The sequence below is a fragment of the Hoplias malabaricus genome, chromosome 17 (assembly GCF_029633855.1).
Source record: "Hoplias malabaricus isolate fHopMal1 chromosome 17, fHopMal1.hap1, whole genome shotgun sequence".
NCBI lineage: Eukaryota > Metazoa > Chordata > Actinopteri > Characiformes > Erythrinidae > Hoplias > Hoplias malabaricus.
In genome coordinates this window covers 21,536,033-21,550,720 of record NC_089816.1, presented here as the reverse complement: position 1 = coordinate 21,550,720, position 14,688 = coordinate 21,536,033, and the positions used below count along the sequence as shown (strand labels likewise).

General features: G+C 37.4%; 3 protein-coding genes across 6 annotated transcripts in view; all 3 read right to left on the bottom strand.

Moving 5' to 3' along the window:
- fgfrl1a (fibroblast growth factor receptor like 1a) overlaps window positions 1-2,599 on the bottom strand; it is a 55,521-nt gene extending 52,922 nt beyond the window's left edge. The window contains exons 1-2 of the mRNA XM_066648940.1: window positions 2,175-2,599; window positions 1,165-1,261 (exon numbers count right to left, since the gene is read on the bottom strand). Coding sequence (XP_066505037.1) covers window positions 1,165-1,237 — 73 coding nt within the window. The 5' untranslated portion in view covers window positions 1,238-1,261; window positions 2,175-2,599. The remainder of the gene's footprint in view (window positions 1-1,164; window positions 1,262-2,174) is intronic.
- Window positions 2,600-3,804: 1,205 nt separating this feature from the next.
- rnf4 (ring finger protein 4) lies at window positions 3,805-9,201 on the bottom strand. Of its 4 annotated transcripts, none has more exons than XM_066649136.1 (8): window positions 9,106-9,201; window positions 8,106-8,182; window positions 6,983-7,097; window positions 6,575-6,651; window positions 6,424-6,436; window positions 5,612-5,729; window positions 5,470-5,521; window positions 3,805-5,024 (listed from the first exon to the last, which is right to left on the bottom strand). In XM_066649136.1, the coding sequence occupies exons 2-8, from the start codon at window positions 8,115-8,117 to the stop codon at window positions 4,875-4,877; spliced, it is 537 nt and encodes a 178-aa protein (XP_066505233.1). In that variant the 5' UTR covers window positions 8,118-8,182; window positions 9,106-9,201; the 3' UTR covers window positions 3,805-4,874. The 4 variants fall into 4 exon arrangements, with proteins under 4 accessions (XP_066505233.1, XP_066505237.1, XP_066505234.1 ...); XM_066649140.1 differs by lacking the exon at window positions 9,106-9,201 and adding an exon at window positions 9,019-9,050; XM_066649137.1 differs by lacking the exon at window positions 9,106-9,201 and adding an exon at window positions 8,513-8,956.
- A 774-nt stretch (window positions 9,202-9,975) lies between these two features.
- On the bottom strand, window positions 9,976-13,914 carry selenot2 (selenoprotein T, 2). Its single transcript, XM_066649123.1, has 6 exons — window positions 13,599-13,914; window positions 12,895-13,005; window positions 12,143-12,269; window positions 11,823-11,910; window positions 11,540-11,682; window positions 9,976-11,229 (listed from the first exon to the last, which is right to left on the bottom strand). Exons 1-5 carry the CDS (start codon window positions 13,802-13,804, stop codon window positions 11,561-11,563), a joined length of 654 nt encoding a protein of 217 aa, XP_066505220.1. The 5' UTR covers window positions 13,805-13,914; the 3' UTR covers window positions 9,976-11,229; window positions 11,540-11,560.
- Window positions 13,915-14,688: the final 774 nt, after the last annotated feature.

Here is a 14,688-nt window from a genome sequence, read left to right as displayed (position 1 = left end):
CAGGCAGAGACTCACGCTTCACCTGCAGAACTCAGAATCACTGAACTGTGATTATCTCCTCCATCAGAGAGAGAGAGAGAGAGAGAGAGAGAGAGAGAGAGAGAGAGAGAGAGAGAGAGAGAGAGAGAGAGAAGACTAATGTATTCAGCTGAACAAAGCCAGAGGACGAGCTTTTAAATGTCTCAGTCTCTGAAACCTGGGGAAAGTTGAGGGTCGAGTTTCAGACTGCAGCTCATTCACAGCGGTTGAGTGCACAGGCGAACGATTATATCAGAGTCATATTGGTATCAGAGACATTCACATTCATGTCACCCATAAAGGTAAAACATATCTGGATTTGTTTTATCAGTTTACAGCATTGCTTTTCTCTGTATGTGAATCTGAGTCGATTTAGTCATTATTTATCCACTTTATAAATAGTCTGTTTCTGTCTAAGTCAAGTTTAAACAGACTGAGTTCCATTTTCTAAACTTTCTGAATGCTATTATGTCTGGTATATAACTAATACAGACCTTAGTATAACCAAGTAGATTTAGTCCCAATATTTACAATTCATATGTTTGTGTGTGAAAGGCAATGAATGAAGGAATGTTTGTGTATTTCCTGAGAGTAAAAATACCAGGTAAATTGTTCTCTGGCCACATGTTTTCTATTGTTACATGTGTGCAGAGTAATTTCTATTCTCTTTGTACAGTTCATCACAAAAAAATTCCAAACGTTGTAAATAAGGTGGCAAACTGTATGTTGTTAAAAAGTAAGCACATAAATAAAAGCAAAAAATGCAGCCAATTTTAGAATTTCAGCTCATTTTGATTAAATGCAGCAATAAATTGAAAAATATATGATCCAAATGCTTCTTTACGTCGCAAAAGAATAAGATGCTTCACTGTTTTAAAACAATTTCATACTTTCTCGCCACTTTAAAAAGCAGCAAACTGAAAAATCTGGAGCTCAGCGTCTTACTGTGTACACATCTCTCTGCAAATATCCACCAGGAAGGGAAATAAACACTTCATTTTATACAATAACAGTAAAAACAGGTTGTGTTTACGGTAGTTATATGTTTTTTGACAGTGAAAGGTTCATCTCAATCCAGTCCACTCATTTATTTACCATTTATACCAGATATTTTGGGATGGTATAAAACAGCTGAGCGATACTCACTGCGAGCTGCGTGTGTCAGAAGAACAACATCCGAAAAGATAAAAACAATCCACAAAAAGTCCATGATGTTCATAAAATAGGGCTCTGCTGCTGCAATCTGTGGGAAAATCACAAGCAAGCACTTGGTAAATTAAAAACCACCTGCAACATTCCTGACAAAGTGTGCAAATAAGAAGTGTAGTATATGTTCAGCTCCATAATTTTTAGAGGAAGGTCAAGGCTCTGGGGAAATCTGTAACAAAGATTACAGTTCAATAATAAAACACTGTTAATCATTTAACTCAGAAAACAGCAGGGAAACACTCCCGCCTCTGACTGTGTCAGCTTTATTTCTTTTTTCTCATATTTATTTTAATCTTTTCAATGGTTAGAACTCAACTACCACTATTTAATTCAACTATTACCATTTTTATTTATCATAATAACAAAAACACTTTTCTGCACTGAAATAATGCTGAGAGAACAACTCTGTGTAAAGGTTTCGTGCTTTTTTAATTTTATTTTATAATAATTCACTAATAGTTTCACTTAATAGCTTAATTGCATTTTTAAAGTAGTTGAGCGGAAAATGCTCTGTTTCTGTCTACACCATTTAGAGGAGGTTTCAACCTGTGTTTTATTTTACTCAGATAATCAATAAATCGTGATATTTGACAGAATATCTGGAATAAACATGGTTTAAACTTGTATTAAACTACATTATTTGCATACATTAACTTAATTAATGGGAATAAATAATCACATATGTATTTTGAAAAAGTTAAAGAACATTTATAAGTAATTATTGTGTTGTTTGTTGTGTTGCCTTCCCTTCAAACTCAGCACAGACACAGAAACTAAGAACTATAAAAGGAGGAGAAAAATGCCATTCTTAGCCATAGACCATTAAAACTGATGCATTAAGGTCTGATTTTATTTTGGAAGCTCTGCAATTTAAGTACGTTTATAAAAGGCAAACAAACAAAATGAATAAATAAAAAAGCATGAAGATTCTTTAAAATGAAACTCACCAACAGTGAATGAAAATCCTGTATTTGCTCTGAAGCTCTGAGGGAGAGAACATGTCTAAATCCTCCAGACTATTTATCCTAAAAAGAAGTGTCCAACATCTGACATAATATTACAAAGATAATAATAATCCACAGAACGCGAACCTCGGTTGAGTCTTTTAGCGCTTGTCGAGTGATAAAAATGTCAAATTTAACTTCCCTCAATATTATTGGAAAAACGGAGCGGTGACAGTCCAGAAGTTTCCCCTACACTTTAATATTCGCTTATTTCTCCTTATTTCTTCCTCTTTCTGCTCTATAAAAGCTCCTGTATCCTTCCAGCGCGCTTTCTACCTTTACTAAAACTCTTAAACCCTCTTTACATCCCTCAAACGCGTTTAAATCGCTCAGACAGTTTGAGAGTATGAATTAAAGCGGTTTGTTGTTTAAAGGCTCCGCGCCGTTAGCTCAGATTTAGCTTCAGCCCCAGCGCTACAGCTCCGCCACAGGCCACACCCCTCGGGCAACTTCCGACCAATCAGAATGCAACATTCCTTCACTGTCAGAATACATTACTTTCGAGTGCGCTGTATAAAGTACACGTTTGAAGAAATGACTTATATTGTACAGTCTGTTAAAATGCATTAACCAAAGAAATGAGACATTATGGAGCAGCTGCACATGCGCCTACGTGAACTAGAGAGGTGTTCTCTGGAGTGATGAAGCGCGACGGATCTCCCGCCTCGCGACTAATCATCCATTGTGGTGTGGCCAGATGCAAATAAATCCTCACAGCAATGTTCCAACAACTAGAGTAAAGCCATCCCTGAGGAACAGTCCTTAGATTAAATTCATTACAGTTCATTACAGTTAAACAATGAAAGTATAAATAAAGTATACACTGTATAATTCTGCTGAGGTTTCACAACACTGAACTCTGAATTGTCTCAGGTGAAAAAACAAATTTAAAAAGAATCTAAAATTATGTTTATATATATTCTCAAACAAAAATATGAATATGTAATAATAAGCTGTTTGGCTCGTGTTCATTATTAAAGCGAACTACAGAGTAAAGCTTTTACAACAGCGCCATCTAGTGTTTCTTCTCCGCATCGACACAATACCTAGTGTATATAATTGTCAACATCCGCTACAGTGAACATAAAAGTTCAGTGGGTGAATTCCCTTCGTTTTCTAACTAGTACAAATACACAGAACATTTTTAACATTTCTTATTTGAACCATAGCATCATCACGTGTGTACAGCTTCTAAACCAGTCAGGCCTGTCTTTACAGCTGTGATTCACTTGCTTGGTGGCCTTCACTAATGCACTAGTGTGTTCAGGATTCAAGATGAATAATTTCTGGTTGTTGTTAGTGAAATAATATAACCTACAGGTACTGATGAAATTGCCTAGTGCACCCGTAAGCATGTGAACATTTGGTTATATTTATTTTAAATCAACTACCCTATCACCTTAATTAGTTCACTGCTTCACAAATGCATGTCATATCCAAAAACTGTATATAACTATTCTTTACCAAAAAGGAATGTGCCAGACTAAAAATGTGCTTGAATAAAATGGCCTCTCCTTGATGTGACCCCAAGTAGGTTTCCACTGCAATTAAACAAACACCACCCTCTGAGCATAATACAGCTTTATTGAAATGAGATTTTAAACATAGTACTAGAACGGTAAGTTGCTCAGACTTTGTACATTAAATACATTCACATATTTACAATTAACGAGTACAAGTAAGAACAAACCGCACTCACACTATGGACAATATTTATCACCCTTTAAATCCTTTCATAAGAGAGCCAGGCACGAGAAACAATCTGAAATATTCAGACTCGGCAAGTTCTCGCTTTCTCCCCCACAAAAAAAAAAAATAAAATAAAATAATAATAATTTTCTCACTTCAAACTTCAGGAAGCATTTTTCTAACTCCAGATTAAATCACAATCTTAAACTTAAAACACACTCTGAAAATAACTTTTCAGCAAAGATAAGGCTTCCTTAAGTTTAAGGCTTCCTAAGCACTTTTCAGAAAACCTAAACCCAAAGCTCAGTAATCAATTAGCCTTCAGCTCTCCTCCTACTGAACAGAGATTTCAGGCTTAAATTATCTGGTTAAACAAAGAAAAGCAGGAATATCCAGTTCGCCAGATAAACAATCAATCATGCTTTGTGGATTTCTTAGTGAGATATCTTTAGCCTTAATATCTGTTCCAACAGGAATGTAAATTTGCCATTATACACGTTTGATCCTAGGCTTAAGTTATCCATCTAAACACAGAAATCCAGCTTTGTACGGCATTGAAAACGTGGATCTTGTTCCGTCTTGATTGACATGAACCTGAATTACTGATGCACTACTGGTCTATGACAGGATGAAGTCCAGGGTTGTGTTTCACAAAGCAGGATTTCAGAGTAAACCAGATAGATTTAGTCCAGAATAACAGAGGGAAAGCCAAGAGATGTTCCAATTGGGTGAGACACTTTGGACTTGTCAAGCCAACACTGAAATCCTGCTTTGTGCAACACCCCACCACAGGTGACGCCTTTGTAAAGGAGCTGCTAGGCTGAGACAAAAGACCGGCTGTGGGAATGCACAGGTGGGGGGTTTAAAGTTTTCTGACAGGTCAAGTGTAAAAATGGGGAGGTACTAGAAGTCTGTGAGTGTGTGATGTTTAGAGATTAAAAGTACTCTGACAGGTCAGATGTAAATGGGGTGGTACTGGCGGTGCGTGAGCTTTTTTCTGCAGGTGGGGCAGGAGTGAGCCCTGGCGAGGGAATCACGGATACACTGACTACAGAACAGGTGACCACACTTCGTCGACACCATCAGACGACCACTCTCTATTATCTGGAGGAAACAGAACAGAGAACATACTCAAACATAGCAATTGTTCAACTGCTTTTTAAATAAAGAGAAGTTGAACATACTTCTGCTGCAAAATGCTGTCTCCAATTTTAAATTCCATTCAATCATTTATCCATTTTAAAGGGTCACAGTAGCAACAGGGTGAGCACAGAAGCCCAGGCAGACCAGCTTCGCCTAGGGGTTCCCCAGGGTTTCCCAGGCCAGCTGGGGATATAATCCCTCCAACGTGTCCTGGGTCTCCTCCCAGGTATACATCTAGTGGGAGGCATCTTTAATCAGATGTCCAAACCCCTTCAGCAAACATGGCTCAACAGCAAATAAACAGTGGCTGTGTGCAGAGGTTTGTCACTTTATTTCAATAAAATCAACAGCTTTTGACAAGAGGAGTCCAATTATTCAGATAAAACCACACCAAAATAAACCTCACCTCTGCATAAGCGTCCATGCACACGGGGCAACTAACAGCTCCGGGTGTAGATCTGGGCAAAAGAACAAAAAATGTTGAATCTATTTAAAAGGGAACAGTGCGAGTCATTTTTACAGGATTTGTAACACAAGGAGAGTTTTACCTGGCTCTGGAACTGGCATGTAGTGAGGAGAGCAGATCTGAACTCAGACTCAGACTGGGCTCTTCCTCCTCATCACTGCTCAGAACATAACTCTCAGTCCCTCTTCTGCTCTGTGTTCCTGACAAAAATACAGAGTATACACTACATCCCAAAAGCATTTCAACAGCCTAATAAGAGACCAATACAGCAATCTTCATCCTTCAGAGAGCCAAATGAGGGAAAAAAAAAAAGAAATAACTCTAAATTGAATTGTGATGAAAGAGTATGCATTTTATTTGGTCAGTATTTAATCATTCATTCATTCATTATCTGTAACCCTTATCCAGTTCAGGGTCGCGGTGGGTCCAGAGCCTACCTGGAATCATTGGGCGGAGAATACAGCCTGGAGGGCGCCAGTCCTTCACAGGGCAACACACACTCACATATTCACTCACACCTATGGACACTTTTGATTCGCCAATCCACCTACCAACATGTGTTTTTGGACTGTGGGAGGAAACCGGAGCACCCGGAGGAAACCCAAGCGGACACGGGGAGAACACACCAACTCCTCACAGACAGTCACCCAGAGCAGGAATCGAACCCACAACCTCCAGGCCCTGAAGCTGTGTGACCGCGACACTACCTGCTGCGCCACCGTGCTGCCCGGTCAGTATTTAATAAATTAAAAATAAATAAATAAAAACTTAATGGAAACGGCATGGTTTAATGTCGAAAAATAGAGTAGGATTTGTCTTTAACTGGATTTAGTGCAGATTTAAAAATAATAATAATAATAATAATAAAAAAAAAGTATAAAACTGACAAATTACCTTCTTCCACAAGCTGATATCCACAAAGTGAGGCATTGATTAGGGGAGAAAGGAGAGGGAAAAGTATAAAACACTCTTAAAAATGAATTGAAATCATATCCAAGTTAAAAAGAATAGCTCTTATTATGGTGTCAGATAGAAAAAAACTGACCACAACAGAGTCATTATTAGTGAGATCCACCACAGTTGGCTCTGATCCTTCACAGGTTAAATCCACCACCTCCTCACCTTCAGAAAAAAGCAGAAGAATGGGGGATTTCAAAGAAAAGTTGAATAAGAGCTGATAACCAACTAAATTATGGTAAACTCTGAGCATTTTAAAAACTCACTGATGAGGATACATTCACAATTCTGAAACAATTTAATTCCACACTGAATTTCCCACAACAGGGTAACGGTTGACAAAGATATTTAAAGCAGTCCAAGTTTAAAACGTGATCATGATGTATGTGTATCATGATATATTTTGCTACATCACCCACTTTCCATTAATTAGATGCAAAATGCTTTATTTCAGGTTCCATTATATAAAAAAAAAAAAAAAAAAAATTTCACTCACTACTGAGTCTGTCATTTTCAATCACGTCAATGGTCTCCATCACTGTGTGAATTGGGCGCCTTTTGCTACGTCTGTAGCATGAAGAAGTTGAACTTGACCGTCTTTTTCTCTGAGTCTGGGGAAAAAGAACCAGTTTCATTCATTAAAAGTTGACTAAAGCAACAGAGCACAATTTCCCTATACTCTGCTTAATAGAATCAAACCAGAAATCTGAATTTCAGCCTTAGGTTTTCCCTTCACTGAAATTCAGATAAATATTTAAGTGGAACTTCAAATTCTAGTAGATACTAAACTCTCACATGAGCTTTAGCTTCACTCTTTAAGCTTTTAATTTAAAACACTTGATGCAAAAAGGATGTCAGACATCAGGAATTTCTCTTTGTCTTTGGTTTAAATCTCATAAAAGAGGCTCAGGCCCTGGAGAAGCAGATTCAAACAGATTTCAGCTCACACCTGATTAAGGTCATGTGTTAATTGCCAGGTTTAAGAGTGGAGAAAACCCCAGACCGAGTGGGACTGTGCTCGCAAGCTGTTTTTAGATACAAACGGGTGAAGTATTTTCAATTAGATTATTTTATGAAGAAAGAGCCTTGTGTATTTTTGTTTGGAGATGAACATAACACTAACATTGTGAAATAGTCATTGTTTTTCACTAGCTTGCTTAAGTGCTAAATTTATTTTAGTTCTTTAGCTTTAGTTCTAAAATGTTTGTAGTCAAGTGATTTGAGGCAAAAAGCCAGTTTTGTCATCAGTTTATGATATTTTTAGAAAGGTTTTTAGAAAAGACTTTATAGACCACTTCCATTAATAGTCAGGGTTTAACCTATTTAGCATGTCTGAGTGGTGGTGTTTATATATATCACATAGTAATGAGAGAAATAAGCAGACAAGGCCATGGCTGAAAGTCTCTAAATCTTAGATTCATGCAGCCATGGTTTCTGACATCATGAACCTAAAGCTGCAGGTGAGTGGTAAGGAATTAGGGGATTTTCTTCTTGGCAATAATTAAAGATATTTTAATGATCAGATGTGGATTTTCATGGGTTTCATGGACATTGAGGGGCACTAGATTTTTAAGATTGATGCAAATATGTTTCTAATAATAAAATATATAAATACTCACCAGGTTACTCATGCTTGTTGTCAAATTGAAGCTGTCATGTAGGGTGAAAGGCACACATTTACAGCAGGTATTCAGGGCTGCAGAAAGCAAAGATTTTCATCAAAATATGTCACATATAGAGATTAAAACTGGAAAAAATAATGTTTTCTGTCTCTCTTCTTAAGATAATTAACCAAGCCTGGGGACACATTTGTAAATGACTGAAATGACTCCAGGAAACTACAGGCTACATATTTAGAAACAGATTTTCATAATCTGCTGTTGTGGATGCGTTTGAAAACTATAAAAATATAGCTAGCTATGTATTTCAGATATAAAGTAGTATTTCTTTATTTACTTAGAAAACCTTATAGATTCAGTTAAAATTATAAAGAAATACTGTAAATAAATCCTTCAACTATGTTTACCTAGATAGATATGCAACGTTATATCCCTGTGTTTATGGGGATTGGTCACTTAAAACGATTTAGCATATTTCCACTCACAATGCTGGGTTTACTATATTAAATATTGTTTATAAACGCAAAAAAATACGCGCAGATACTGACTTATATTCCACCAAAAAAAGAAACGAAGTGTTATTTGAATGACAATTCGCAGTTTTCTTTTCAGAAATTCCTGTTCCACCTTAAACAGCGCAGCCGTTACATACTGTTCCACCATTTAAGGTGGAGCTGAAAATTCTTCGGTGCTGTTTGTCTGAGCTACATTCGCTGAATCGTCATTAAGTACACAAAATACAGCACCATCTCAAACTACAGCAACAACGATGAAACACATTCTACCCCGCTGTTATCAGGTGTAAGTTACAGACTACTTGTTTAAACAGAGCTCAACCGACGATAACGAGACGGTTGTCGACTGGTCGGCTTATTTCCTCTTCTACAATTCTCATTCAAATAAACCTAAAAACCTGAAATATTCTGGTCTGTTTTTAACAAAGTGTCTTCGTCAGAACGACTAGTTTAAGACAGGTTAGCAGAAGAATTCGTCTACATACTCCTCCACACCCGAGGCCAGATTCAGTCTGTTTCTGTTTCAAATGAAAACAAAGCAAGGCTGAGGTTCGCAGCGACGTTCACAGCAGCGGAGGACCACACAACTACATTAGCACTACGTACAATAAAAAAGACTTTAAAGGTGCACTAGGCGATTGTTACCAGGGTTTTTTTTCTTTGGTGAGAGCTGAGAATACAAGCATATTGACAAAATAATTTATAATTATCCGGAAAAGTATCAATTATCATAAGATATTCGGCAAGGCAGTCCTGTGTATCCTGTGCTCAGGACAACATTTTTTTCCAAAAATATTTTATTATTCAGATTCACTATGTACAGTATGTATATAACACCTGAAAAAAGATGGTTTCACTGTTTTTTTTCTCTGGTTCTGTATACTGTTACTTTAAACAGTATTTGGACTCAGGTAAAACGTTTGTTTGTGTACATTCACCTACTCAGCCACTAGATGTCATATTTTAAATCTTGACTATTTCTCTTTTAATAAAAAGCAATATTTATACATTTTTATATTTGTTTTCCCAAAATGCCATCTGTATATCTACTTCTAAGAAATGCTATTACAATACATTATTTACTTAAGTATATGGTATGGTAGTATCTAATATACCTTTAAAAAATTTGGCATGGGCAAATGTACCTTTTTGTTGATTTTTATTAAGTTCAAAATAGAACACACCAATGCTCTTATTTACAGTAATCTATTACTGCTCAAGTTTAAGAAAGTTGTCTGCAAAATAATGCACTATAACCCTTTCCTTAAAAAAAGGATTAGTGTCACATTCCACAAGAAAACAATGATATAACAGATCATGTCAAAGATCAGAATTAAACTACAAAGATAGACAGCTTGTCTATTGTACTTCTTTATTTTCACGTTACATCACTTTGAAACAAGGACAAACATCTCTGCGATGCTTTCTCAATCTTCATCCCAACAAAAATTGACCTCCCATTTTTAAAATTTCACAACAAATCTAACATTAAATAGATGAACGGGCTTATATTCCCCCACCACGTTTATACAGAGAGATGGAAAATAGTCTTTGGAGAGAAGAGTACCATTCACAGCTAAACTCATACTCAGTGTTCACTCACTCTAAGACACTGTTTACTTCAACAATCTCTTTAAGGAGAGACTCTATAGACCAGCAGCCTGAAGAGATCAGAAAGATGAAGCTGTAGATCCCAAGACTAGAGAATCTAGTTGTCCCATTGACGAGCAACAGATCTGAGATTAGCACAGAAAGAGAGAGAGAGCTTGAAGCATTTTTCTAAGTGTAGTCTAAACAAACTGCACCTTTTTAGCAAGACAACAATTTCCCCTACCCTGAAAGAACTTGTGTCTAATTAGGAGTGGTCAATACAACATTATTAGACTGACATTACAGGAGTGTGAAGAGAACAGTAATCACTAGTCACTTATTAGACCTTTTTTTAAATGTAGTATTTAATTTTTAAGTTGTGTCTCCAATTTTACTACATAGTGATGTTTTGCTTTATTGCCCACCTATATCCCCAAAGGGCAATTATTTTACAGCAGTGCAAACAACCATGTTTAAGACCATTCAATGATGTGAGGATCATTTTTCAAAACACAAAAACCTGCCCTTGAGTTCAGACCCAAAAAAAAAAAAAAAAAAAAAAAAAACTGATCTCAGGCCTAGGGCTGAATCCAAATATCCCCTACATAGTGCACAAAACGGGTCATAAATCAATGCCTACTACACACACAATCAGGGCACTAAATCTAAACCAGAGTAAAGCACAGCCTATATATGGGTCTCTGATATACAGAGGTACTGTTTGGTGTTGGAAACATTATTTTGTGACCCACAAAGCAACCTACAGGAGGGAGAAAGGAATTCATTAGAGATTCAGCCCTAGGATTGTTTTTAAAATCAAGTTTAAATCCAGTTTTGTGATCAGGAGGTGGCTCCTGTGAAGTGTGCTGTTCCATGGAGACAGTGAGGATCCCGAGTGTGTTTCTGGGCAGAGGAAGTTTGTGGCAAGGAGATCCAGTCCACACTCACAGAAAACTGTTTTCAGTGCAGACCTTCATTAAAGCCACAGACTCAATGACCGGAGAAACAGCTCCAGACACCTGCGCAGGGAAAACAGGGATAGTTATTATATTCTGCAGAGGAAAAATGAAATGGCACTTTGTTGTAATATAACCATCAAATTTAAAAAATGTATATAAAATGTTATAATGTTGTGTGTGGTTAAAGCAGTGTTCAAAATTAACACGTGCTTCATTTGCTAACTCCCTGAACATCTATCATCTTTTACAAATTACTAACTTTAAAACTAAGGATGTATTCTCCAAATAAAGCTGCTACCCTCCAAAGTGTATAAAAGTCTGTACATTTGTATTAACATTAAAGCTGAAACAGCAGCTGTTCACCACATACTTCTCTCTCTGAACAGCAGTTCTACGGTGAGGCAAACTTCAGTTTGTCGACCTGATTCATCTTCAGGTGGTTGTCAAGGATGTGGAAAAGCTCCTGGATGTTAGGAACATACCCCGACTGTAGCTTTGACCAAATGGGAACATCTGAAACAAAGAAGGGAGTATATTCTTACGAGTTAAAAAGGTTTTTACACCTTTTTAAAAAGCTTACAGGTGCATTATATCCAACTGTAAATTTTCTGAACAACGCAGTCAGCCTGAATATGAAGGTTGAGTAATTTCACCATTTAATGTTATTTCAAAAGCTCCAGTTGAAAGAAAATGTGTCTCCAGCATGTTACTGAGGAAGAACACCATGAGACATGAGAAGATCTGTAAGAAAAATAAAAACAAAACTATGGGTAACACAAAAATCCAGGTAGATTTTTGGTGAACACTCAAATGTACAAAACAGGGCTATAAACATGTGAACGACTGGAAATAACTTCACAAACGTCAGTGCACTTTGAAACAATGCAAGTTACTTTACACTTTCTAATAATTTCTATAAACAGGAACAATTTACATTTATGAAATATACAAAATGACTTTAAGTAAAGTTTACCTTATTTTCCTGGCCCCAGGTCCAAACCCTTGGCGTGTCTGTTCCAAGCATCTGAAACGGATTCTGACCGGTGACGACCAGAGCGATGGTGAGCAGTTTAATGTAGGACATGAAATTGGCAAAGTATCTGTTTAACAGAGAAAGAACAGTAAAAGGTATTGTCACCGTAGTTGCTCTGGAGGTTATCCACTCAAACATCTGAGAGGAATTGTATTTACTTACTTCTGTGAACAAGAATGAATGCACTTGATTGTGTGGGCTGTAGCTCAGATAACTCCCTACAATGTGTGTTTTAGAGATTGCTAAACAATGACTTCCATCTCAAAACAGCTGTAGAGGAACAGTTATATTCTCCAATGATATTCCCTTATGTTCTGAGACATCTATTATACTGACACTTAATGGCCTGGTGGGATTGGACGTTGTGTTTTAGCTGCTGCCAAAGGCTGCACTGGACATTTAGTGATTGTTTTACCACAATAATGTACTTTATTGACCGACATAGAATGTAAAATCAAGTCAAATCAGGTTTTTTGCGCATACTACCTCACATTACTGCACTGCTTAAAAGTGTACAAACTCTTAATATGTAACTATGAAATACAGTTTCATTACAATATGCATTAGATATTGAATTCCAAATGTAGGGAACTTGGACATGGTGAGGGTGGATAAAAGTGTTTTGTGGGTGCTGCATGAGTATGTAAATATGTAGTGGCTAAAAACGTTAACCAAAACTGTGTAAAACTTACTTATTGAAGGGTTTTGGGGGGTAGTTCTCCCCCTCGATTTTGATGTCCGGGTACAGCTGGCTGATGGAGCGAGAGTACTCCTGGAACACCTTACTGTATCCTCAGGAAATACTGAAAACAACAGGGAAATATCATTTTAATTACACGTTATTTATCACTTAATTTAAATATATGTGACGTATCCTAATTTTGTACTTACACTTTAATATTAGCTACATTTATAGCTATAGGTACGTAAACTATACAATTACAGTCTACAGTCAATTCTGTTTATATTGGATATTACAATCCTATTATAAATCTATTAAGCTATATACCTTTATATCTTTGTGTACTTGTGTTTGTATGTTAGCTGCTGGAACAAATTAATATAGTGAATTAATGCTCGGGTCCACGTTAAATGATGCATGCATTTAAGGTGGAAATAAAAGTTGAAGCGAGAATCTGAGGTGCCAGACTATAACCTAACACTAACGTTACCTGCTGTACTGGTTAAGGCGCCAGAAATAACTATTTCAGATGGACAGATCTTATGAATAAGGAGCTAAAACAACAGAATTAAACACTGACGAAAACCTGGAACAACCGAGGTTCACTAGTGCAGCATTTAAGGTGGAACAGATATTCCGTCAGGAAACTGGGGAATGAGGCACTATTTTTTTTTGCCACGTTTTGTATAAAGCAATAAAGCAAACCCTACTCACCAGTACTGGAACCTGAGGACGGGTCCTGTGTAGAGAGATTGTCTGCTTTGTGTGGGAGTGTGTGTATTTAATGTGTTTTTGAAGCCGCTGTTTTGCTGCTGTGCTTGTTCCTGCTCTGAGCTCCTGCCGAGGTAAATATCTCTAACTGTAACCACAGTAAACAGCAGGAGAGCCGTTAAAATCCCAGTCTGGCTGTATTCGGCCATCCTGAGAGGAGAAACTACGGATAATCTACAGGAATAAAGCGAATATATGTAATAAACCCAGCGGCAACAGACTGCGCTCTTCAGCGTCCAGTCGCCGCCTCTGACAAGGCAAAAATTTGCTGGGTTTTCAAAATAAAAGTCTAACAGTGTTTATTGCTGCCATCTACTGGTGGCAGCAGGTTAAAATCAGAATTATGTTACCACATCGCCATCTGGTGGCCGTCTGGGGGAACATCACATGGATCTATCTTGGATGGTTAATGTGTCCCTTCAATTTTAATCATGTCCAGTGTCTAAGTCCAGTTTTTAATGTTATATTTGTGTGTGTGTGTGTGTGTGCTGTCAGCATTCCGTGCTGAGCAGTTCCCCTATAAATCTACACCATGCCAAAACAGTCTCTAAAACATGGATTCAAAAAGCCAGAGTTTCACACATCACACACCTAAGGAACCAATCCTTTCAGCTCGTGGGGAAAGGCTTCCAAAGGGAGGAGAAGGTGAAGATAGGGCTGGGGAGTAATTCAGAGATCCAGACATACTAAAGGCAACTTTTAGTTACCTCTAAGGCATTAAAATGTGATATATGTGATTTTATTGTCATTGTAAAACATAGGTATTTAACCCATATTTAGCAGTGAACACACACACCAGAGCACAAAGAACAGTACAGTCCTCCCCATTTTTTTCCTGCTGGTTGTGAAATGTGCAATAATTTATAAGGTAATGTGTGTTCCATATTTAACCAATTTGTTGCAGTGAACACACACACAAGTAAACTAGGGGCTGTGAACACAAGCCCAGAGCAGCACGGAGCAGTTAGGTGTTCAGTGCCTAGCTTAAGAGCTCCTCAGCAGTGGATTGAGGGAGGACTGTGCTGTTCCTTCA

Excerpts from the sequence above, each read along its gene's own strand:
- rnf4 (XM_066649136.1), bottom strand. Across the intron at positions 5,522-5,611 it reads CATGCCAGTTCCAGAGCCAG|ATCTACACCCGGAGCTGTTA; the intron begins GTAAAACTCTCC and ends TCTTTTGCCCAG. Across the intron at positions 5,025-5,469 it reads GCATGGACGCTTATGCAGAG|ATAATAGAGAGTGGTCGTCT; the intron begins GTGAGGTTTATT and ends TGTTTCCTCCAG.